Source organism: Eutrema salsugineum, unplaced genomic scaffold (assembly GCF_000478725.1).
Source record: "Eutrema salsugineum unplaced genomic scaffold, Eutsalg1_0 scaffold_5, whole genome shotgun sequence".
Classification (NCBI taxonomy): domain Eukaryota; kingdom Viridiplantae; phylum Streptophyta; class Magnoliopsida; order Brassicales; family Brassicaceae; genus Eutrema; species Eutrema salsugineum.
The window spans coordinates 8,115,765-8,138,018 of record NW_006256612.1 but is presented as its reverse complement, the minus strand read 5'-3'; the positions used below and the strand labels follow the sequence as shown (position 1 = coordinate 8,138,018).

At 38.7% G+C, this 22,254-nt stretch overlaps 5 protein-coding genes across 6 annotated transcripts; 4 read left to right on the top strand and 1 right to left on the bottom strand.

Moving 5' to 3' along the window:
* Positions 1-1,971: 1,971 nt before the first annotated feature.
* LOC18992823 (vacuolar iron transporter homolog 1) lies at positions 1,972-2,906 on the top strand. The gene has a single exon (XM_024152822.1). It carries the CDS (start codon positions 2,063-2,065, stop codon positions 2,666-2,668), a length of 606 nt encoding a protein of 201 aa, XP_024008590.1. The 5' UTR covers positions 1,972-2,062; the 3' UTR covers positions 2,669-2,906.
* Positions 2,907-3,816: 910 nt separating this feature from the next.
* On the bottom strand, positions 3,817-8,612 carry LOC18992822 (eukaryotic translation initiation factor 5B). The gene is made up of 13 exons (XM_006416263.2): positions 8,439-8,612; positions 6,960-8,282; positions 6,341-6,891; positions 6,147-6,254; positions 5,943-6,043; positions 5,771-5,861; positions 5,582-5,692; positions 5,403-5,468; positions 5,232-5,291; positions 4,554-5,111; positions 4,330-4,464; positions 4,104-4,220; positions 3,817-4,016 (listed from the first exon to the last, which is right to left on the bottom strand). Exons 2-13 carry the CDS (start codon positions 8,254-8,256, stop codon positions 3,951-3,953), a joined length of 3,261 nt encoding a protein of 1,086 aa, XP_006416326.1. The 5' UTR covers positions 8,257-8,282; positions 8,439-8,612; the 3' UTR covers positions 3,817-3,950.
* Positions 8,613-8,777: 165 nt separating this feature from the next.
* On the top strand, positions 8,778-15,498 carry LOC18992821 (exocyst complex component SEC5B). Its single transcript, XM_006416262.2, is given in 22 exon segments — positions 8,778-9,324; positions 9,696-9,853; positions 9,967-9,995; positions 9,998-10,056; positions 10,199-10,388; positions 10,475-10,602; positions 10,690-10,848; positions 10,970-11,074; positions 11,311-11,385; positions 11,630-11,767; positions 11,861-12,046; positions 12,187-12,315; positions 12,452-12,578; positions 12,660-12,870; positions 13,199-13,314; positions 13,471-13,699; positions 13,904-13,997; positions 14,140-14,217; positions 14,329-14,385; positions 14,509-14,658; positions 14,749-14,964; positions 15,064-15,498. Coding segments are annotated over 22 exon segments (3,279 nt in total). The 5' UTR covers positions 8,778-8,901; the 3' UTR covers positions 15,286-15,498.
* A 359-nt stretch (positions 15,499-15,857) lies between these two features.
* On the top strand, positions 15,858-17,810 carry LOC18992820. Its single transcript, XM_006416261.2, has 2 exons — positions 15,858-15,982; positions 16,207-17,810. Exon 2 carries the CDS (start codon positions 16,226-16,228, stop codon positions 17,540-17,542), a length of 1,317 nt encoding a protein of 438 aa, XP_006416324.1. The 5' UTR covers positions 15,858-15,982; positions 16,207-16,225; the 3' UTR covers positions 17,543-17,810.
* A 1,456-nt stretch (positions 17,811-19,266) lies between these two features.
* Positions 19,267-21,757, top strand: LOC18992819 (wall-associated receptor kinase 4). 2 transcript variants are annotated; one of them, XM_006416260.2, is made up of 3 exons: positions 19,267-20,119; positions 20,298-20,480; positions 20,568-21,757. In XM_006416260.2, the coding sequence occupies exons 1-3, from the start codon at positions 19,267-19,269 to the stop codon at positions 21,755-21,757; spliced, it is 2,226 nt and encodes a 741-aa protein (XP_006416323.1). The 2 variants fall into 2 exon arrangements, with proteins under 2 accessions (XP_006416323.1, XP_024008572.1); XM_024152804.1 differs by lacking the exon at positions 20,298-20,480 and having other exon boundaries at positions 19,267-19,764; positions 20,801-21,757.
* Positions 21,758-22,254: the final 497 nt, after the last annotated feature.

Below are 22,254 nucleotides of genomic sequence, written 5' to 3'. Positions count from 1 at the left end.
CACTATTAAACAGTTTCAAAATCGAACAGTGTCTTATCAATACATATGTATATATATTATCCATTGATCACTTTTGGTCAAACACTAAGAAAATCCAGAGAATGGTGAACAAATAATATAAACAGTATGTGTGATTGATTAGCCCCTTTTTGTTTTGGGTTCATTTCTTTGTCGAGAAAAAAAAGTATAATCAACCAACAAAAGAAAACAGAAAGTAAAAGAATTAGAGAGGTTGTTTTATTTTCCCTTTATAGAAAAACGTTTTCACAGTTTTTTTGTTTTTTTTTTTACTAAAAAACGCTTTCACAGTTTCCGTATAGTAAGAAAAAGGGGATAAAATAAGTTAAAATAATAAAAAATGAATCAGCCGACCTCTACTCGTTTTCAATGTGTCTTAAAAATTACAATGAAAAAAATAGATATAATACAATGAAGAAAAACATTTAATTATTAGTTTTAATATACTAAAATATGAGAAAATCTGAAACTTTAAGAAACCTCTTTATTTATTTCAAATTATGTGGAGAAATTAATGGACTTATTTACCAATCGAACTCCGGTTTTTTTGTTTGTTTGAAATTTTACTTTTTAAAACAAAAAGCAACGTTAATACAAGCTTACTGGATTTTTTTGTCAATCGATTTTTGAGAATAAATTATAGCATTTTCCCAAATATAGTCTCCAAAAGGAAAACTTAATTTCATAAGAAACTTAAAGCGGTAAACATAAGAAAAACTCAAGAACTAAAGCATTATAAGTTTTACAAACTTAATTTTGGGAAACAGATTTCGTACCATAATTTTTAGTTTCTATCATCTAATTTAGTATATGCTAATATGCATGGCTTTGAATCATGGAGACGACAGAACAGCTTCATATTGCAAGTATGTAACTGCCCCTTTCGGCCTCTCACTCAGATTGTTTATTTATTTTCGGCCCTCCGCGAATTAAATAAAATGAAGTAGAAACTTACATCCCTAAGAAAGTAAGATGTGAAAAAGAAGGAGAAAACCCAAATGTGTGGTATTTCACATTTATTTCCCTCTTTCGCGTTTTCTTTCAATGATTTATAAATATTATGTTTTTTGTTGGAAAGGTATATGATGTTCCTTTTGAATTTAGTTTCAATTGAGATATATTTTATACCAATTATCGTAATGTATATGCTTTATCTTTACCGATCGTACGCGGAAATCCACTTTAATTTTGTTTCCGCTATGATTTGTTCGTTTCAAACTTGTAATCATAGTGTAAAAACGTTTAGATCTTTGCTAAATTCAATATTCTAATTTTTTGGAAAAAGAAATAATAAATATATAATGCTAATATCAAATATGTTTACTTGTACAGCTAGAACTCATAATTTGACGGTAGCCTTTCAGTTATAACAATCGATGACCTATGCATATAAGACAGTACTGAGAATACTCATTAGTACATAGCTAGTATACACACTAAAGTTGTGGAAAAAAAAGGTCAGGATTTTATAACTAAACCAAGCTGTATGTGTTTTGGTAAGTCAAACTCAAGTTTTGAAGTTTTTGAATGAAGGAAAAAAAAAAAACAGCAATGAATAAGAAGAAAACAGGTAGGAATGATTAACTTACTAGTCCACATTTTGTCCAATATAGTAATTAAAGTATTTCCTTTAGTGGTGATGATGATGCTTCAAATATATTAGTCAAGACTCAAGCCTTGGGTTTTGGTAACTAATTGAGGTTTGTGTTTTGGTAAGTAAAACTCAAGTTTTAGGAAAACAAATTCAGTAACAAGAGGAAAACAGGTGGGGGTTGATTTTAGTCCACAATTTGTCTAATATAGTAAAAGTATTTCCGTTAGTGGTGATGATGGTCCACATTTACTAATCGTCGACGCCACCACATACAAATTTTTATATTAACAAAATACAAAAGTTTCACATAAAATCTCTCCATAAATAGACCTGAACCTAGGCGTGTGTTCTCCACACTTACATCAAATATTCTCTATCTTCTCTCATTTCAACACAACTATAAGAAAAGAAAAGAAAAGAAAAACCAAATCAACAGAAATTTTAATAACTATGGAGTCCCACAACGTGAACAACAGCTTGAACCTAGACATGGAGAAAGATCAAGAAAAGGTTTTCGACTACTCCAAACGAGCTCAATGGCTACGAGCCGCCGTACTCGGTGCTAACGACGGTCTTGTCTCAACGGCTTCGCTTATGATGGGTGTCGGTGCGGTTAAGCAAGACGTCAAAACCATGATCTTATCCGGTTTCGCCGGTTTAGTGGCCGGAGCTTGTAGCATGGCAATCGGAGAGTTTGTCTCGGTTTACTCTCAGTACGACATAGAGGTGGCTCAGATGAAGAGAGAGAGCGGAGGAGAAGATATAGAGAAGGAGAAGCTTCCTAGCCCGATGCAAGCAGCTGCAGCGTCTGCGTTAGCGTTTTCTTTGGGAGCGATTGTGCCTTTATTGGCGGCTGCGTTTGTGAAAGATTATAACGTGAGGCTTGGAGTGATTGTGGCGGCGGTTACGTTGGCGTTGGTCATGTTTGGGTGGTTAGGAGCGGTTTTGGGGAAAGCACCGGTGGTTAAGTCGTCAGCTAGGGTTTTGATTGGAGGATGGTTAGCTATGGCGGTTACTTTTGGTTTGACAAAACTGATTGGGTCACATGGTATGTGATAGTTTGTGTGTGTTTACTTACGTGACCGAACACTTCTTCATGTGTTCATGCAACAAAATGGAAGCGGTTACGGTTTTTTTTTTTCATTTTAAGATGTATAAGAAACTTTGGAATAGAATCGTGACTTGTTTTATTGGTGGTAATTTGATACGAATGGAATCTCTTTATAAACCATGTATGTGATGTAAATCTGCCAATTGAAGTTTCTCTCAATAATAATGATAAATGGCGCGTTGAGTCTAAATTTAACACTTGTCAGTAATGATAAATGGCGCTTTGAGTCTTTAACACTTGTAGGCTCGCAGGCTAGTAGGCTGGTAAAATGTTTTTTTTTTGTTTTTCCGTTTGTTCTTATCAGATTTGATTTGATTCAAAGAAGCTGGATAACCGTAAATTTTTAGAGCAAGAAAACTTTAATATACGTTAGATGAAAAATAAAATATGAATATTAAAAACTAAAATCCTTTTAATTTAAACCTGAAAATGTGCCAAAAATCTGCCAAAACGCCTAATTAATTCGCCAAAATACCGCTAAATTTGTTGGTAGTTAGAACCTGTTAGAAATTATAACTATAATAAGATCAAGTAGAGCTGAAATTTATCTATTTTGTTCTTTATTAAGATAATAATGTGTGTTGTGAATGAATTTATTTTTGATCTCGAGCTCTTTATTGTAGACTACAAATACAAATGAGTTCCGTTTGGAGAAAAAAAAATCGACACTAGAGATCCATTACGTTAGACTGTTAGAGTCATGACGAATCAATGATCTCCGGAAAAAAAAAATTAAAAGAGAACTACTTTTGGAAATTGTTGTCGTGTTCTATAATCTCATATGTATTATTCCGATTTGTAAAGCTAAATCCATGCCTGCTTTTGGCACGAGATTGCGTGTAAACTCTAACATCCTCGTAAAAAGGAAAATGGAACATGTGGCTTTATTTAACAAAAATAATGCAATCAGAGATGATTCCATATCAAAAATACTAGATAGAATAGAACCAATAAATTACCAAAAGAAAGGCAATATAGAGAACACAGGTAATCTTGAGAGTTTAATCCACAGAAAATTGTAGAATAATAGGAGGGTTAAGGTTAATGGATTGCATAGAATAATTTAGCGGCATATAAAGAAATGCTTATAATGTCAAAACCGAAGAACAATCATTATCAATCAGCAAATTACAAAAGAAAAAGGAAACGCAAAATGTCTTTCTCAAATCTTCAATGTAATAATCTCTGTGTTTAGCTTCAAAATGTAATTAGGTAAAGAGAGTGAATCTATTGTATCTTGAACATGTTTTCAAGTTGCAAAGCAAGCTCCCACTCGTCTCGAGATAACTCATCCTGCAATAAAGGTTTAAGGTTTTAGATAGAGCTTAAAGCACAGTTAATTTTTAGTTTTCTATCTTTTTTGTTACAAGACAGACTTACTCGGTAGTTTGCTCTGAGTATGTCGAATGATCGACTAGAAAAATGACTGACAAGCTCGTCGTCTATACCAAAGTGCCTCCCAAACATCTTCTGTTCTCCAGGGTTAGAGGCAATGATCTAATAGGAAAAACAAACAAATTCATTGGTTTTTACAAGGTCAAATGCCAGAGAAAACGGTGAAAACACAGGTTTATAAGTGATGAAGAGAAAGAAAGCGATCTCATACCTTAATAGCCACCATCTCGTCTTTCGTAGCAGAGTCAACTGTATTATTGTTCTTCTTGATAGAAGCAACGCGACCAATATCCATAAACACTCTTAGATTCTCAATCTCTTTGATAATGCACATGGGAGTTCCAACCTAAAACATCAAGACCATTGTTAGATCCGTGTTTTCCAGAGGACATATGTGTACACAGATCCTCATGAGAAAATTAGCATATACAGTACCTTGAGTATTCCATTGGCGACATAGACTCCCAGGATGATTGGGTCTTTCTTATTAAAGACACAGTTTGGTAAAATGTTAAGGACACATGGGAACACTACTTGACAGGCTGTTTCTTTCTTTTTCTCCTCTTTGATATCCTTCAGGTAACCATTAAACCGATCGAACAGATGATAGATGATATCAGCGCACAAGATTTTTACTCCCATTCTGTCTGCAAGTTCGCGAGCCTCTGCAGTTACTTTCACGTCAAAAGCCAAAACCGTAGCATACTCTTTTTTCCTCTCTAGCATTGCGCCGGCCTTCATGATATCCTTCTTATGCACAGGTCCTATACCAATACCGCTGACAGGTATTTCTACATCTGGGGACTTCAAAAACTCAAGCAATGCTTCCAAAGACCCTAATGTAGAAGCTTGTACATAAACTCCTTCACCACTTTTGTCAATCCGTCTCATAACGGACTCCATATCTTCCATGGCCGTTTTCTTGGCTTCTTCTACATCCTCATCAGGTCCAATCACATGCAAGGAAGTACCAGCAACAGCGTGTTCAAGGCCCTTTTATAAACACCAAAAATATGGGAAGCATTTTTGATCAGGATGTGCTTCAAATTTCAAAGCACATATAACAGTGTCGGCTAGTAATGAAGACTGTGATGTTATGTAAGAGATAATCACCTGTGCAGTAATCTTGATACATTGTGCAGCCTTTACTTCTATATGATGCAGATATTTACCCTGAAAAGACCAGGAAATTCTCATCGTGTATGGAAAAAAGAATATAGCACAAATCATGTTTCCCTACGAATAACAGTTACAAGAGGGAAGAAATGGACTATCTGAAAGTACCTCCACGCGTAGTTCCTTCAAAGGATGAGGAGTCAATAATGATCTAATAGTTGTTACAATTGGTCCCTGAAAATAGGAGAAAAGGAAACGAAACAATAACATCAAGTTTACAGCTTTATGAAATACTTGGCAGTTGGCACATGATATGTTTAGGTATGCCCCATGAGGTTTCTACTTACCTTTGACCCACAAACAACGATTTGATCACCTTCGTGGAGAGCACCATTGACCAAAACAACATCAATTGTCGTACCATGGCCTTCAATAACTTTGACCTCAAGGACGGTACACTGTGTAACCATTTCAAGAAACGATAAGTATGCTGTATTGCAGAAATGACGAGTTCCCTAAAGAGAAATGAAACAGACCTGCAGTTTGTCAGCATATGTGAGTGTCTCGACCATTGTTTTCTGAGCCCATTGTACCAGCAACAGCAACAGATCTGGAATCCCTTCCCCACTGAGATATCAATATCCAAATTAATCCATTAGTTGACGTCTATGTTGGACTGGAAATTTATGACGCAAATAAATTTCAGACCTAATAGCGCTAGTAGGTACAATACTGAAAGTTTCTCCCATTTCTCTGTTCTTGTAATAAAGCTCAGTGTTGAGTCCTTGTTCTTTGAACTGAGTTATAACCTGAAACCAACAATGAAAAACAATATATATATAGGTTACATCATATGTACTCATCCTATCCACCCTAAATCATTATATCAAAACCTATAGACGTATGACTTACACTAGTGAGCCTCGTGTTAAATTCATTAATCACATCTATCGATTGCTGCTTCATCGCCTTCCTTATAGGAGCATTTTTGCTTGTTTTCCACCCATATAGTCTATCAACCTGCAAGTTGAAGGTTTTATATTGCCACATATCAGTAATAATATAAAAAACCAACCACATCCCAGCAGAATGACGAGAACTCTCACCTTATTTAAGGCAACAATGAATTCTGTATTCCTCATTCTCAAAAGATTTAGAGATTCTATAGTTTGTGGCTCTAGACCATGCATTATGTCAACCACTAGAATTGCAAGGTCACACAAATTTGAGCCCCTTGACCGCAGATTTGTGAATGACTCATGCCCAGGCGTATCAATAACCAATAGACCTGGCACCTTAATTTTTGCATCAGCCTTTAACTCCTTGGTCCTCTCACGGATGTTTTCTGCAGGGAAATACGTTGCACCAATCTGTTGAGTAATACCTCCAGCTTCACCTTCCTGAACATTTGTTCCTCTGATGCAATCCAACAGCTTTGTTTTACCAGTGTCAACATGTCCCATGATGCAGCAAATGGGAGAGCGAAGATTTTCTTGTTTTTCTTTAATACCTTCTTCATTCAGTACTGAACCTTTACCCCTTTTAGAAGTATCTTTTGGCCGAGTAGCATCATCCACCTTATGCATAGCTTTTTTGGCAGCTGTTGTTGGCTTGCCTGCAACTCCTGCCGTTACTGTTGGACTATCAGTGAGAGGATCTGTATTGAAACCCAAAATATTAGATTAAGAACAGACAAGGGATAAAGACACTAGTGTTTATCATGACCTGAATAATGTGTCTTTGATGTAGTGTCTTTTAATTCTATATCAACCACAGGCTGAGGTTCTTCGTCCTCTTCATCATAATCACCACTTTCTGCTTCCCAATCATCCTTCTCATCACCATTCTCATGTTCTACATAAGCAGCTGCTTGCTTTTCTTTCGTGCCTGCTGATTCTATTCTATCAATCCTTTCATCATCAGCTCGTTTTGTTTCTACATCATCTTTCACCTGGAGAGAAGCAGAACCTTTTGCTTTTTCGCGAGCTGATTTTTTTTTGTTGGCATAAATGGGACGCTTTGAGGAATCACCGTTTTTATCTGCAACAAGAAGAATCCCAGCTTCAGTCAACGCCTTGTTCTTGAAAGCCTGATCCCTCTTTTGCTTTTCTGTTAGAATCCCGCCCTCTTGCTTCTTCTTCTGCAATTTCTCCTTATTCCTTATCCTTCTCCTCTGTCTAATCTCTTCAGCTTCCCTCTCTCGCTCTTCCTGCATGAGGCGCTCTTCTTCTTCTTTCCTCAGCTTCTCTTCTTCCTCCTTCATCTTCCTCTCTTCAGCTTCTTTCCGCCTCGCAATAATCTCTTGCATCTCCTGAACGTGTTTAGGAACTTTCTTCTCCGCTACTTTACCCTTTCCATCTTTCTTCTTGGGCTGTGATGGCTCAGACATTGAGTTCTCTTGATTAGCCTCCACAGAAGACATATCTGCTTTCTTTATCTTGTCCTTCTTCTTTCTCCTTTTCTTTGCTGCAGCTGACTCAACAGTCTCTTCTTCTCCATCCTTCTCACCAGCACCATCTGCAGGTGCAACTGGCTCATGTGAAACAGGAACAGGAGTTATCCCAAGTTCTGCAAGAATCTTGTCCAAATCATCTTCTTCACGTGCACTCCTTCCACTCTTGTTTTTCTTGTTTTTCTTACTTTTTGAAGTTTCTCCAACCTCCTCACTCTTAGTAGCAGAATTATCCTCGGTGACTTCTCTTCCAAGCATCGACTCATCGCCCAATTTAACACTATCATCATCCTCTGCTTCCTCCTTGTAATCATCTTCAAGATCAGGCAGAGCAAATTCATCATTCTCCTTAACTTCCATAGGTTTTTTACAACCTTTCTTTCCCTTCTTCTTTCCGGTGATCACAACCTTGTCTTCCTCAGCTTTAGGGTTCTCACATAGCTCCAAGCCAATGGAGCTCTCTTCATCTATCAAAGATGATTTCTTCTTCGATTTTTCACCTCCCATAGACGACGAGACAAAGGAATGATCTTCGTCTCCACCACACGCACTCGATTTCTTCCCATCCATTGATAAAATTCGAAGATGAATATAGTCTGTGATTAACCCAAATACCGAAAAAAAAAATTACAATCAGGTATCAGATTTCAAAGGCTAACAATAACATTCGAATCAACAGCAATATTAACACTCGAATCAACATCTAAATAAAAATCCCAGTAAATCCGAGCGAGAGATGGAGAGAAGTTTACCTTTTTCGCTGATGGGTTTCTCTTCATATTAGGCAAAAACAAACCAGGAGGAATTACGGAACAGCAAAGAAGTCACGGAAGAAGATTAGGCCTTGTGGGAGATGAGTAAAGTTCTTCGCTGCAGAGAAAATTGCGATTTCAGAGTTTCGAACGATTTCGGGTTGGTCGCGTATTTATAAGGGATTTTTGGGTTTAGGCTAAATAGGAAAACGCAAGCGTTCATTCTCCCCTTAATTGATTTATTTTCGCATTTATTTATTTCCTTTAATAAATGGAACTGGAAAAGTTAAAAACAAATAAATTCGAGAAGGAAAAAATTCGCTACACACGGGAAAAAGAAAAAGTCACAAACGAAATTCAAATTAGTCAAAAACAGATTTGTGAAAAACGAAAATCTGTACAGATCTCTGCGATAGCTCAAAGGGAGGAAGAAACCGAGACGATCCTCTGATTCAGCGAAGAAATGTCGACCGACAGCGACGATCTAGACGAAGATGAGCTCCTTCAAATGGCGTTGAAAGAGCAATCTCAGAGAGATCTTACCTATCAGAAGCCTCCTTCCGCCAATTCCCGTAAGCCCGTCGCCAATTTAGTGCAGCAGCCACGTCAACAGAAGAAACCGGCAGCTCCTCCGCCGAAGAAGCCGATGGGAGGTCCGGCGGCCGCAAGGAAGCCATCGATGGATGAGGACGATGAATCGGAGGTTGAATTGCTCAGCATTTCGAGCGGGGATGAGGATGAGGAGAAGTATCGGGGAAAAGGTGGTGCTGCAGGTGGCGGGAGAAGAGGCGACAGTGGCAAGGAGAGAGGAAGAGCGAGGAAGGAAGATGATGGAGCTTGGGATGGATTAGAGCCCGATTGCTGGAAACGAGTAAATGAAGCTGAGGTACGTATCTATCGAGTCTAAATTTATCTGGCTCCAGTTTTCTTTTGATAAGATTATGCGTGATACTTTCGAGCTTAGAATTTGAATTTTCGTTTGGCTATAGTTGTGTTTGCTGCATCGTTTTGATTTAAAGTAGTCGTAAGTAATCTTTGCTTATTTGATCGAGTTTAGGTTTACATCGAAAATTTGCTTTATGTGATATCGATCGTATGACCCCTGAATATTCTGTTCATAAAACAGTTTTGAGATCCTCCGGAAGGATTTGATATATGAACCCAACTCAAGGCCATTGGTTCTGTTAGAATCATAGCATCACGCAGATTCAGTTGGAAATATGAACGTTTCACTCTAATGCTGGTGACATTTGGCAGCTTGCCCGCAGGGTTCGTGATATGCGGGAGTCAAGAACAGCACTACCTGCGACTGAGAAGCTTGATGGGAAGGTATCTGGAGCTGGCAAGAAAGTTGTTCTTACCAGTTTGCAATCGTTCCCTCGTGGCATGGAATGCACCGATCCACTAAAATTAGGGTACTTTCTCTCTTTTTGTGGCTCACCGCAAATGTCAGTCAGATACTTTACTCTTATCTCTGAGAAGATGAGATGGAAGTGCGTAGCTAAACATGGCTATGTGTACGTCGTAGGATAATAGATTACAAGACGCTGAGATTAATCATGAGTCATCAGAAAGTCTTTCAAAAGCTGAGAGAGTGGATAATGCACTTTCGGGGGATGTATTTCTTCATGACTATACTTTCAACTTGGAGTTAATTTAGCTTTTACAAAGGACTTGAACTTTCTGGGGGCTTATGTACATTGTACAACTTCCGGTTTTTAAAATTTGTAAATTTACTCGTCTGAGAATTTGCAGAAAAGTTGGTGTACATCTCTGACCATTTCGATCCCAAGCTGTTTCTTTCTCGCATTCACCAAGAGACCAGTGCAGCGGACTTGGAATCTGGTGCCCTTGCCCTGAAAAGTGACTTAAAGGGCCGAAATTTACAAAGGAAACAGTTGGTGAAAGATAATTTTGACTGCTTTGTCTCGTGTAAAACAACAATTGATGGTATGTATTATTACACTCAATTGGTGGCTTATTTTGGCTTTTATCTTTTCTCTTGTTGATGTGAAGGCTACTGCCTTTGGTTACAGATATTGAATCAAAACTGAAACGGATCGAAGACGATCCAGAAGGATCCGGAACTACTCATTTGTTCAACTGTATGAAGAGTGTGACATCTCGGGCTAATCTTGCCTTTAAGCCACTTTTTGAGAGACAGGTTGATTTGGTCACGTACTAATGTTTTTTGGTGTTGTAGTAGCCTCTTGCTGTCTTCTTAAGCCTTTTTTTTTACCATAATTCTTAGGCCCAAGCTGAGAAGATCAGGTCTGTACAAGGAATGCTTCAGAGATTCCGCACACTCTTCAATTTACCAAGTATAATTCGTAGTAGTATCAGCAAAGGCGAGTATGACTTGGCTGTTCGGGAATACAAGAAGGCGAAGTCCATTGCTCTTCCATCTCATGTATGCTTGTCCCATTGATCACACTCTTCAGACATATACCACTCATTTTTTCTCACAGCATTCACTTGTAGGATATTTCTTAGAAAACTTTTGAAAGCATAGAGTGACACGTTTCTTACAGGTAAATTTACTCAAGCGCGTACTTGAAGAGGTTGAGAAAGTCATGCAGGAGTTTAAAGGCACCCTTTACAGATCTATGGAAGATCCGAAAATAGATTTTACGACTGTAAGTTAAGTATTACTACTTCCATTCTAATGTAAATTACTAATGGAATGAACAGTTCATCATTTAAATAAGTTAAAGGATGGCCTGGTGCTTTTGTTTTAATATCACATATCAGTTTCTAAGTGAACAGTTATTGAAGTTTTCATATTTCTCTTTTTTTTTGTAATAGACATTCATGTAACTTCTCTATCCATCTCTTCCTGTACTTCAAGCTAAAATTTAATTGCTTAATTTAGCTGGAAAACACTGTGAGGCTTTTGCTGGAGCTGGAGCCCGAATCGGATCCCGTTTGGCATTACTTACATGTTCAGGTTAGTGCGTGCGTTAGATGTTGTTGCTCTTTTTTCGACGGCTTTCCTACCTTAGTGCTGAGGAGTGTCTGAATTCCTAATAGTTTTGAGTTCAGTATCCATATTTTCGCTCTCTTAGCCTCTGGTATTATGCATTTCTTTCTTTCATGATTGTGGTCGAGAAACACACACTATATATAGTTTCCCAGACTATTTGTGGAATTACGTATATAAGGTTTTCTGGCTGGGTCCTTTCTTTTATCAGAATCAAAGAATCCATGGGCTGCTTGAAAAGTGTACCTTTGATCATGAAGCAAGGATGGAAATTTTGCGCAACCAGGTGCATGAGAGAGCTCTCTCTGACGCGAAGTGGCGACAAATCCAACAAAATGGTGTTCAACTTGTAAGTTCAACTGTGAGGGCAGCTATATTATTTCAATATAATCAAGATTCAGGTTTAAAGATGATAACATTCGTACTTCTTTCAATGTTTCAGTCAGATGACACGTCTATTATGGAAGATAATCAAGTTCAAGTTGACCTACCACCAGTAGAGTCAGCCGGAAAAGATAATGATGCTTTGAGGGGAAGATACATCAAAAGATTAACTGCTGTTATCGTATATCATCTCCCTGCGTTTTGGAAAACAGCTCTTTCTGTTTTCAGTGGGAAATTTGCCAAGGTACCTGATACTCCTATGTGCTCTGCTCCTGCAGTAGATTAACTCTGTGTATTATAATTTTGTAAGCTGAGGGTAGTACCTATTTCTATCTTTATTCAAATGGAGGGAAATCTTACTTTGATTGAATTCTACCAAATCAGTCTTCCCAAGTTAACGATACTTCAGCCAGCAAAGCTGAGGAGAAGGTGGAAGAGGCGAGGTATTCAACTCATTCGTTGGAAGAAGTTGCGGGGATGATACGAAATACCATTTCTGTCTATGAAGCAAAGGTCATTTCCTTGCCTCTTTTCTGTCAACTGATCTTTTCAATAGAGCTTTTCTTTGCTATACTAGAAAGATGAACTCTGTTATATATTCGAATGCATTGGTTCTGATACTTTTTTTCCCTGCTTATTGCTTGTGTAGGTGCAAAGCACATTTCATGACTTTGACGAATCATATATTCTCCACCCATATATGAGTGATTCCATCAAAGAAGTATCAAAAGCATGTCAAGCGTTTGAGGCGAAAGAGTCAGCTCCTCATAGTGCTGGTATTTGAGTTTCTTCTGATACTTGAGCTTGTTGTTTCGCTAAAGTATACTGAGATTCTGTATACACTTTTGTTTTGGCAGTCATGGCACTAAGAAAAGTTAAGGTGGAAATCACTAAAATATACATCCAACGGCTTTGCTCTTGGATGAGGGCGTCTACAGAAGGAATATCAAAGGAGGAGACGTGGATCCCAGTTTCTATTCTTGAAAGGAATAGATCTCCATATTCCATTTCTTACCTGCCCCTTGCATTCCGCTCAGTTATCGTTTCTGGGATGGAGCAAATTAATCTGTAAGTTTCTAGCATCTTGCAGTTACATGTATATACAAATACTTAACCTGTCTACTTTAAGAGCTACAAATTTTAGCTATATGATTTGTAAGAGTTCTAGATATCTTTGATTCCAGCTCGAAAATACTATGATTTAATGTTCTACTTTTCTCTCTAGTTAGAGAAAAATATGGCAGTTGCCAAATTGCCATTTTTATGATTCTGGTCGTGAAGCATGCAATTAGAGATATTTAGAGAACTGCATTTGCAATTGTGTACTGCTAATTTCCGTGTTTTAATGGCTGTGTTGCCGTATATGGTTGCTGATTTCTGGTTTTTCTTTTTCCAGGATGATTCAGTCTTTAAAAGGTGAAGCTGCTAGATCAGAAGATATGTTCGCCCATATTGAGGAAATCCTGATATCTGTTAGACTTGCCTTTTTGAACTCCTTTCTGGATTTTGCTGGTAAGCCTTTTACACCAAACTTCTGTGATAGTACATGTATACAGATGCCCACACATTAATGTGGGCAGACAAAAAGAACATTTATGCGGATCGAGTCAGATGCACACACTAGAAAATGATTATGTTGATAGGCTAATTGCTTTTTGCATATATCAGCTCACTTGGAGCAAATTGGTGCTGACATTTCTCAAGGCACCTCAAAGCAAGAGGGTTGGCATAATGGATATTCCAACGACCACCAGGAAGAACCATCAAAAAATGCTCCAGAAAGTGTTGTTGATCCCCACAGTCAGTTGTTGATGATCTTAAGTAATATAGGTTACTGCAAAGACGAACTTACCTCTGAGCTTTACAACAAGTACAAGTATACCTGGTTACAATCTAGGTGGGTCCCTTTCTAATTTGATTGTGCCTTTTATAATATCAATATTTACCTACCTCTGCTCTAACTGGTAGAAAAGTGTCTCGACCATGCTAATTAGTACCAATATCTGAACTTTCCTTCTCAAATATTTGAATGTCATCATGTGAATTAGTGGATGGTGTTATTGTTTACTTGCCAATCAATTGTGTCTCTCAAATGTTGCAGGAGAAATGATGAAGATAGCAGTGATCTTCAAGATTTAATAATGTCCTTCTCTGGTCTTGGAGAAAAGGTCCTCGAACATTACACTTTTGCTAAGGTAACGTTTACTGCTAGATTAGTTTAGTAATGCGGTCGCTGCGTTTAGAGAATTGATGCACCTTCACTGCACAACGGAAGCAAGAATGTTCTTTCTTTTAACCCTTTCCTTTTAAATGAGTACTTATACATCTTGTACCCAGGCACACTTGATCAGAACAGCTGCAACAAGTTATTTGCTGGACTCTGGTGTTCAGTGGGGTGCAGCGCCTCCTGTAAAAGTAAGTAGCAAGTTAACTCTCGGCTGTGGATTGTTCTTGTTCCTTAGAATCAATGAATATATTTGTTTAGACTCTTGTCTTACAGAACCAATAACTAAAACTTTCCTTCAGGGCATAAGAGATGCTGCTGTTGAGCTGTTGCACACTCTGGTTGCTGTCCATGCAGAGGTAGTACGATTGTTTCATTAGACCAAAAGAGAGTTTATTTGATCGTTAAGACACTCAAACACCAGACTTGAGTATTCCCAGTTTAAAAACCCGTTAATTCTACACTGACAACTGTAATTACAGGTATTTGCTGGTGCCAAACCTCTATTGGAAAAAATTCTTGGCACTTTGGTCGAAGGTCTGATCGACACATTTCTCAGTCTTCTAGAAGAAAACAGATCTGACGACCTGGCTTCAATAGATGCAAATGGTTTCTGCCAACTGATGCTTGAGGTAAACATATTAGTCTTCTCATCTTTATTTAGCGAGTGGGTTAATAGTTAAAAAGATTATATAATATGTTTTCACAAACTGACGATGCAGCTCGAGTATTTCGAGACTATATTGAATCCATATCTCACGCCTGATGCAACCGAGTCTCTAAAGTCTCTGCAAGGAGCTGTGTTGGAGAAAGCTACAGAGAGCATCAGCGAGACAGCTGAGAACAACGCAGGAGGGCATCACCGGAAACCAACACGTGGCAGCGAAGATGCAATCTCAGATGACAAACAATCATCCGTATCTCCAGATGATCTCATTGTAAGACTGTGTTATATCTCCTTAAATGATATTTACCATCTTCAAAGCTAAAAACCTCTTACGAAAAGCGGTTTTGTTTTGTTACTGTTGCTGCTTTAGGCTCTTGCACAGCAGTGTACAAGTGAAATGCTTCAACTGGAGCTAGAGAAGACCCGTTTGAATAGTGCATGCTTCGTTGAGATTATCCCGTTGGATTCAACGCCTCCAGTAACCAAAGCTGCCTACTCGTCTTCGAGATCATCAATGGATTCTCCCAGCAGAAACTATAGAGAGTCACAATCAATGGGTTCTCCTGCTCAGACCAGACCCAGACGGAGATAAGACTATTTTTCTCATTCTCGATGCATTGCTCCCATGTTACTATGACTCGAAGCGTGTTGATGATCGTTCCAATAGGATCTTTAGATCTTTATTCCGTTTCCAACTTTTGATCTCAATGCTCTCTTCGTTCTAATTCGTTATATATTCGTTTCTTGATTTTACATATCATGTTTACATTATATCGTTTCCAACTTTTGATTTCTACTTTTCTTTCTTCAAATCGGTCTTCTTTGCGTGTTCATCCTCATAAGTATGTTACACCACTTCTAATATGAAGTATAGATATCTTTTTCTTCTTCTTCTTTTTTCTCAAAATAAAGATTATCAACCTTTTCTGTCAAAAAAGATAATAAAACCTTTTGACAACGAGAATAGATCGAATTGATTCATGCAAATATTGAATAAAACTCTCATACATGATTATGAACAATCATTAGTGGAATTCAAAGTCCAAGTCCAATCACAAGGTCTCATTTTGTCTATTCAATAAAGTAATCATAAAATATTTGTGGGGTTGAATTTATATATTGCAAGAAGTTTGGACGTGAAAGGAAATAAGTTTACACAAAAGAAGAGCTTTTGGCATCCACCTGTACACAACTTTTAACTGGCGCAACACACAGACATGTTTTTGGAGAGAGAGAGAGAAACCCTGAGAAGCTGACCGGAGAAGACGAAGCAAGTTCAAAATTTGTTTGTGAGTTACTTCTTCTTCTTCTTGTTTTACTCATCTCTCGCATTCACCGCTTAATTTCTTCATCCTGATTTGCTCTCTGCCTGTTTTCTCTGCTAAAGTTTCGATCTTCAATTTCCACGAGATCCATCCAGTACCTTCTTTTTATAAGAAACGCTTCGTGACTTTATAAGATCTATACGTCTCTTCGATTTGCGGATTTACTCTGATGATTTTTTCTCCCATAGGAAGAGACTTGGGTAGGAAATGGATGGTAATTTTCCGCAAGGAAGTGTGGTTCGTGGTGGAGCTTCTTCGTACGGCGGATTCGATTTGCAAGGTCCTACGAGAGTTCATCATCCAGATTCTATGAATCAGCATCGACACAACCCAAATTCTCGAACCCTTCACGAAGGTCTTCCCTTTACTATGGTTACAGGTCAAACCTGTGATCATCACAACATGTCAATAACTGAGCAGCATAAAGGTGAAAGAGAGAAGATCTCAGTGAGTGACGATGATGAACCAAGTTTCACAGAGGAAGGTGGTGATGGTCACAACGAGGCCAACAAATCCACCAAAGGATCTCCTTGGCAACGAGTGAAGTGGACAGATAAGATGGTGAAGCTTTTGATAACCGCTGTGTCTTATATAGGTGATGATTCGACCATGGATACTGGTAGTAGAAGGAAGTTTGCGGTTTTGCAGAAGAAAGGGAAATGGAAATCGGTTTCCAAAGTCATGGCTGAGAGAGGTTATCATGTCTCGCCGCAGCAATGCGAGGATAAGTTCAATGATTTGAATAAACGGTATAAGAAGCTTAACGACATGCTTGGTAGGGGAACTTCTTGTCAGGTTGTTGAGAATCCTGCGCTTTTGGATTCGATTGGTTACTTGAATGATAAAGAGAAGGATGATGTTAGGAAAATCATGAGTTCCAAACATCTTTTCTATGAAGAGATGTGTTCATACCACAATGGGAACAGGTTGCATTTGCCTCATGACCTTGCTTTGCAGCGTTCGCTACAGTTGGCGCTTAGAAACAGAGATGATCATGATAACGATGATTCTAGGAAACACCAGATGATGGAGGATGTTGATGATGAGGACCATGATGGAGAAGGTGATGAGCATGATGAGTATGAGGAGCAGCATTTTTCACATGGGGATTGTAGAGGAGTTCATTACGGAGGTGGTGGTCCTTTGAAGAAGATGAGACAGAGCCATAGCCATGAAGATGCTGACCATCCGAATCACGTTAATTCTCTTGAATGCAGTAGAGGCTCTTTACCTCAAATGCCGTTTCCTCAAGCTGATGTGAACCAAGGTGGGGCAGAGAGTGGGAGAGCAGCTTCGGTGCAGAAGCAGTGGATTGAGTCTCGGACTCTCCAGTTAGAGGAGCAGAAGCTTCAGATCCAAGTTGAGTTGCTGGAATTGGAGAAACAGAGATTCAGGTGGGAGAGGTTTAGTAAGAAAAGGGATCAAGAACTCGAGAGAATGAGGATGGAGAATGAAAGGATGAAACTTGAGAATGATCGGATGGGCTTGGAGTTGAAACAAAGGGAATTGGGTGTTGAATTGTAAACAGAAGTGGCTTTACTTCCCTTTGATTGGTATATATAGCTTCGCAAACTAAGACTCATTTTCTGCTATTGTAAGCTTGCTTTAACTGTAATGATCTCGAGACTTTGATGTGAGAGAACATTGCGGTCGTGATGGTTGAGAATATAGTGATAGGATTGGTTGATATAAGCAAGCTCTCTTAGGTTTGCTTTAACATTAGCATCCAAGTCACTTTTTCATATTAACCTTATGGCTTGAACTTATCAACTGGTTAAGGTTATTTTCATCATTCTGGTGTATTTTATTCTTGACGTTCTTAATCCAATTTCTGGAATGTAACAAATATCTCTCTCTCTTTTTATTTTCTTGTTTCTAATCCCCATATCCAGGATTGTTCAATTCAAATCTGGCTCCGTTGGTAATTTATCCAAAAGCCAGTTTGAACTATGTCAATGAAAGAAACTCCTAAACTGTGTATTGAGAATAATCTCTCCTCTCTATTCTTTTAAGATATTTCTGTGTATACTAAATAGTTACTAACAAAGAAGCCCTTTCTTTGTTATTAACTATTGTAATTCTCAAGTCAAAGCAAACTCCACTTCCTGGTCTGCAGGTTTCTGTTCTGTGTGTGTGCTTGTAAACGTCCTTAGCTCACTGATTCAAAGACATGTGAAAGTAGAACCTGAGAAATGTTATCTTCGTAGCATAATTAGCGACCAGAAGTGTTATTCTGGTCGATGATTTGGTGTATATGTTCAGCTTTGTTGGCCTTGTTTACGCGAAAACGCACCAGAAGAGTTGTATTTACACAGAGTATGTGATCTCTGTTCACGCTGATAGCATACTCAGACGTTAAGGGTCCCTTGCACGAGGAGGAAGAAGGTGAAAACAATCATCAGCAACAAAAGACAAAAAAACATAAGCTAGCATGCATCCAGCAGCACCTTTGTATAAAGTAATGTTCCTCTTCCTGTGATAGAATCTTTATGCTTCAAGGATTCTTGTATCGTGTTGTCTTCCCCTAAAATCTTTGTTAGATTGATATTTGTCAGTTCAAAAACCGATATTTGGTTGGTTTCACTCAAAACATTAGAATTCAAGTGGAGTTTTCTTCGACTTATATGATTATATCACCGAATATTCAAATAACTATTATATGTGGTGATATATGTCTTAAAGGGTACAAAAGAAAATCAAAAGAAAACAGACCATGCCATTCAGTTAATTAAAAAAACGTAATTCTGACAGAGACTCAAGTTGACGAGAGCTCAAATGGTTATTTTTTTATTTCTTCTTATCATTGTCAAATGGGTTTTCCATCCTATAATATCTAAAGCATCTCGTCAGAAACTTACCTTTTCGTTCACATTTGAGGATTCCTTTGCAACGACCGATCCTTATGATCTTTGAATCCTTCAAAAATAACAAATAATATAAATATGAACTGTTAAAAGGAAACGTAGACGTTCGGATACTATTATCATATGGTATACTTTAACGCCCCCTTGTATTACACTGACTTAGACTTCACTTGACCGACATTAAAGTAGAAAAAGTCTTGGCTGTGTAATTGGACGATAGATTATAGTATTGTAAATTCGAGAAACAAAGGAAAAGAAAAAAAATGGGAATTGGTCTGCACACAAGGGTAAACAGATCATTTGAAGAGCTCCTCAACTTTTATTCCATATAAGAAGCCTCAGAGGGATGAGAGAAAACTCCAAAGAGGAACAAGTTTGTTGAAGATGAAGTTGCAGGGTTTGTTCTTGGTGGCTATTATATGCCTTTCTTACACGCAGCTGGTCAAGGGGCAACCCTCTACCAATTGCTCAACAACAACCTGTGGCAAGGTTACACTTGAGTACCCATTTGGCACTTCTTTTTCTCATGATCCAGATTGTTACCGTTCCGAAGATCCTAGTTTCAAACTCACTTGTGACAAGGAGAAGCTACTCTTTGATGACCTCGAAGTGGTCCACGTCAATTATAATGCAAGCCAGCTACGAGTCCTGATTCCAGTATCATACGTTTGCTTCAACAGCCAAGGACATATAAGTTCTGAATCCAACTTGATTGGGCGGCTGGGAAATCTAACTCTCTCCAAAAACAACATGCTTACTGCAGTTGGCTGTGACATGGTCGCGTATCTGTCAACTGCTGGATCTCGAAGAAGAACTTCAGTAGGATGCGTATCAATATGTGATGATCCTCTTCCCCAAGTAACAGATCGTCAATGTAATGGTGTAGGTTGCTGCCAGAGCCCAGTCCCTGCTTGGAGCAATATTTTCATAGTCAGCAGAAATCGCCTTAGATACACTTCTGTGCGTAGTTCTACTAGTCCTTGCATCTACGCTTTTCTCGTTGAGAATGGCACTTTTAAGGTCAGTGGTGTGGAAAGTGTTACGAATCTGCAGAATACGAGGTTTCCTGTGTTATTAGATTGGTCTATTAGAGGAGAGACATGCGAGCAAGTTGGAGGAATCAAAAAATGCGGTGCGAACAGCGAGTGTTCCAACTCTACTGACAACACTGGGTATGTCTGCAAATGTTTACAAGGTTTTTATGGGAATCCATACCTTCGCGAAGAAGGCTGCAAAGGTACTTTCAACTTGAATTTCGTTTTCTTTTGAGTGTTAGTTATATTGTTTTTCTTTGTTGCATCTTACACACTTTTTCCTACCTTCCATATCGTTGCAAAGGTAACTTGCAAATTGTTTTCTTTCTTCTTCTGAGAGTTAATTGTTTTCCTCATACATTTCTTGTTGCGCTTTGCCAGATATCGATGAATGTACTCATCCTATCCACAAACATAATTGTCCGGAATTCAGCACCTGTGAGAACATCCCTGGAAGCTTTCTTTGTAATTGCAAATCTGGTTACGACTTAGATACCACCACTAATATCTGCATTCCAAAAGACAGCCCTGAATACTATACAAAATGGACTCAAACTGTTCTTGGTAATCTCTCTTTCACTCATTCTGGATTCTCTGTTTCCTGAAACAGCTCAGCTCTATATATTTATACTTTTTTTGTGATGCGTTCAGGAACCACCATCGGCTTCTTGGCCATCCTGCTTGTCGTTAGCTGTGTACAACAGAGGATGAAGCACCGGAAGGACGCCAAACTCCGACAACAATTCTTCGAGCAAAACGGCGGTGGAATGTTGATGCAGAGACTCTCAGGAGCAGGGCCATCAAATGTTGATGTCAAGATCTTTACTGAGGAAGGCATGAAGGAAGCAACTAATGGTTATGATGACAGCAGAATCCTGGGCCAGGGAGGCCAAGGAACAGTTTACAAAGGAATATTGCCAGACAACTCTATAGTTGCTATAAAGAAGGCTCGGCTTGGAGACAATAGCCAAGTCGAGCAGTTCATCAACGAAGTGCTAGTACTTTCACAAATCAACCATAGGAACGTGGTCAAGCTCTTGGGCTGCTGTCTAGAGACTGAAGTTCCATTGTTGGTCTATGAGTTCATTACCAGTGGCACCCTTTTCGATCACTTGCACGGTTCCATGTTTGATTCCTCCTTTACATGGGAACACCGTCTGAGGATAGCCGTAGAAGTCGCTGGAACTCTCGCATATCTCCACTCCTCTGCTTCTATTCCAATCATCCACCGCGATGTCAAGACTAATATTCTCCTGGACGAAAACTTGACTGCAAAAGTAGCCGATTTTGGGGCCTCAAGACTGATACCGATGGATAAAGAACAGCTCACAACAATGGTGCAAGGCACTCTCGGTTACTTAGACCCAGAATACTATAACACGGGATTGCTAAACGAAAAGAGCGATGTCTATAGCTTTGGGGTAGTCCTCATGGAACTGATCTCCGGTCAAAAGGCATTGTGCTTTGAAAGGCCACAGTACTCAAAACATCTGGTCAGTTACTTTGCTTCTGCCACAAAAGAGAATAGGTTGCATGAGGTTATCGATGGGCAAGTGATGAACGAAGATAATGAGAGGGAGATCCAGGAAGCTGCAAGGGTTGCTGTTGAATGTACAAGATTGACGGGAGAGGAAAGGCCAAAGATGAAGGAAGTCGCTGCAGTGCTTGAGGGCTTGATAGCCACAAAAACCAAACATCAGTGGTCGGATCAGTATCCTGAGCCAATGGAGTTCGAACACTTGCTCGGCGTTGAAATCTTATCAGCACAGGATGAAACCAGTAGCACTGGCTATGACAGCATCAAGAATGTAGCAAGGTTGGACATCGAAGCTGGCCGCTGATATTTTTCAGTCTGTTTGTTTTCTCCTCCAAAACATGTAAAACAAAAACAAGTGTATGAAACATGGCATTCAAGAACCATTTGGTGGTTTAGATCATCAATAATTTTGTATATAATCCCCCTTGTTTGGTATGTTACACTTCGTATCCGATTTAGTATTTGAAAGTTTAGAATTCGAGCTCAAAAAATCAAGAATTCATGAATCTGAATTTTTTTAATGAATTGCTGATGTATCGTTATGGTAAAAAAAAAAAAAAACAAAGCTCCGAAACCTGATTGACTTTCAGCATTTGGTCGAGTTAAGCATCGATTCTTGTTGTCTAAAGAGACATAAACCTCTCAATTCATGAGCATGATTCCTGTTGTCAGTGTCACGCGTCCGGCTTGGGATATAAAAGGACGATCGTACCCTCAAAAGAGCCACCATCAGTAACGAACACAGACCAAGAGCATCGCTGACTTTTCCTTGATTTCCGAAATACATCCTCCGTTGGTCAA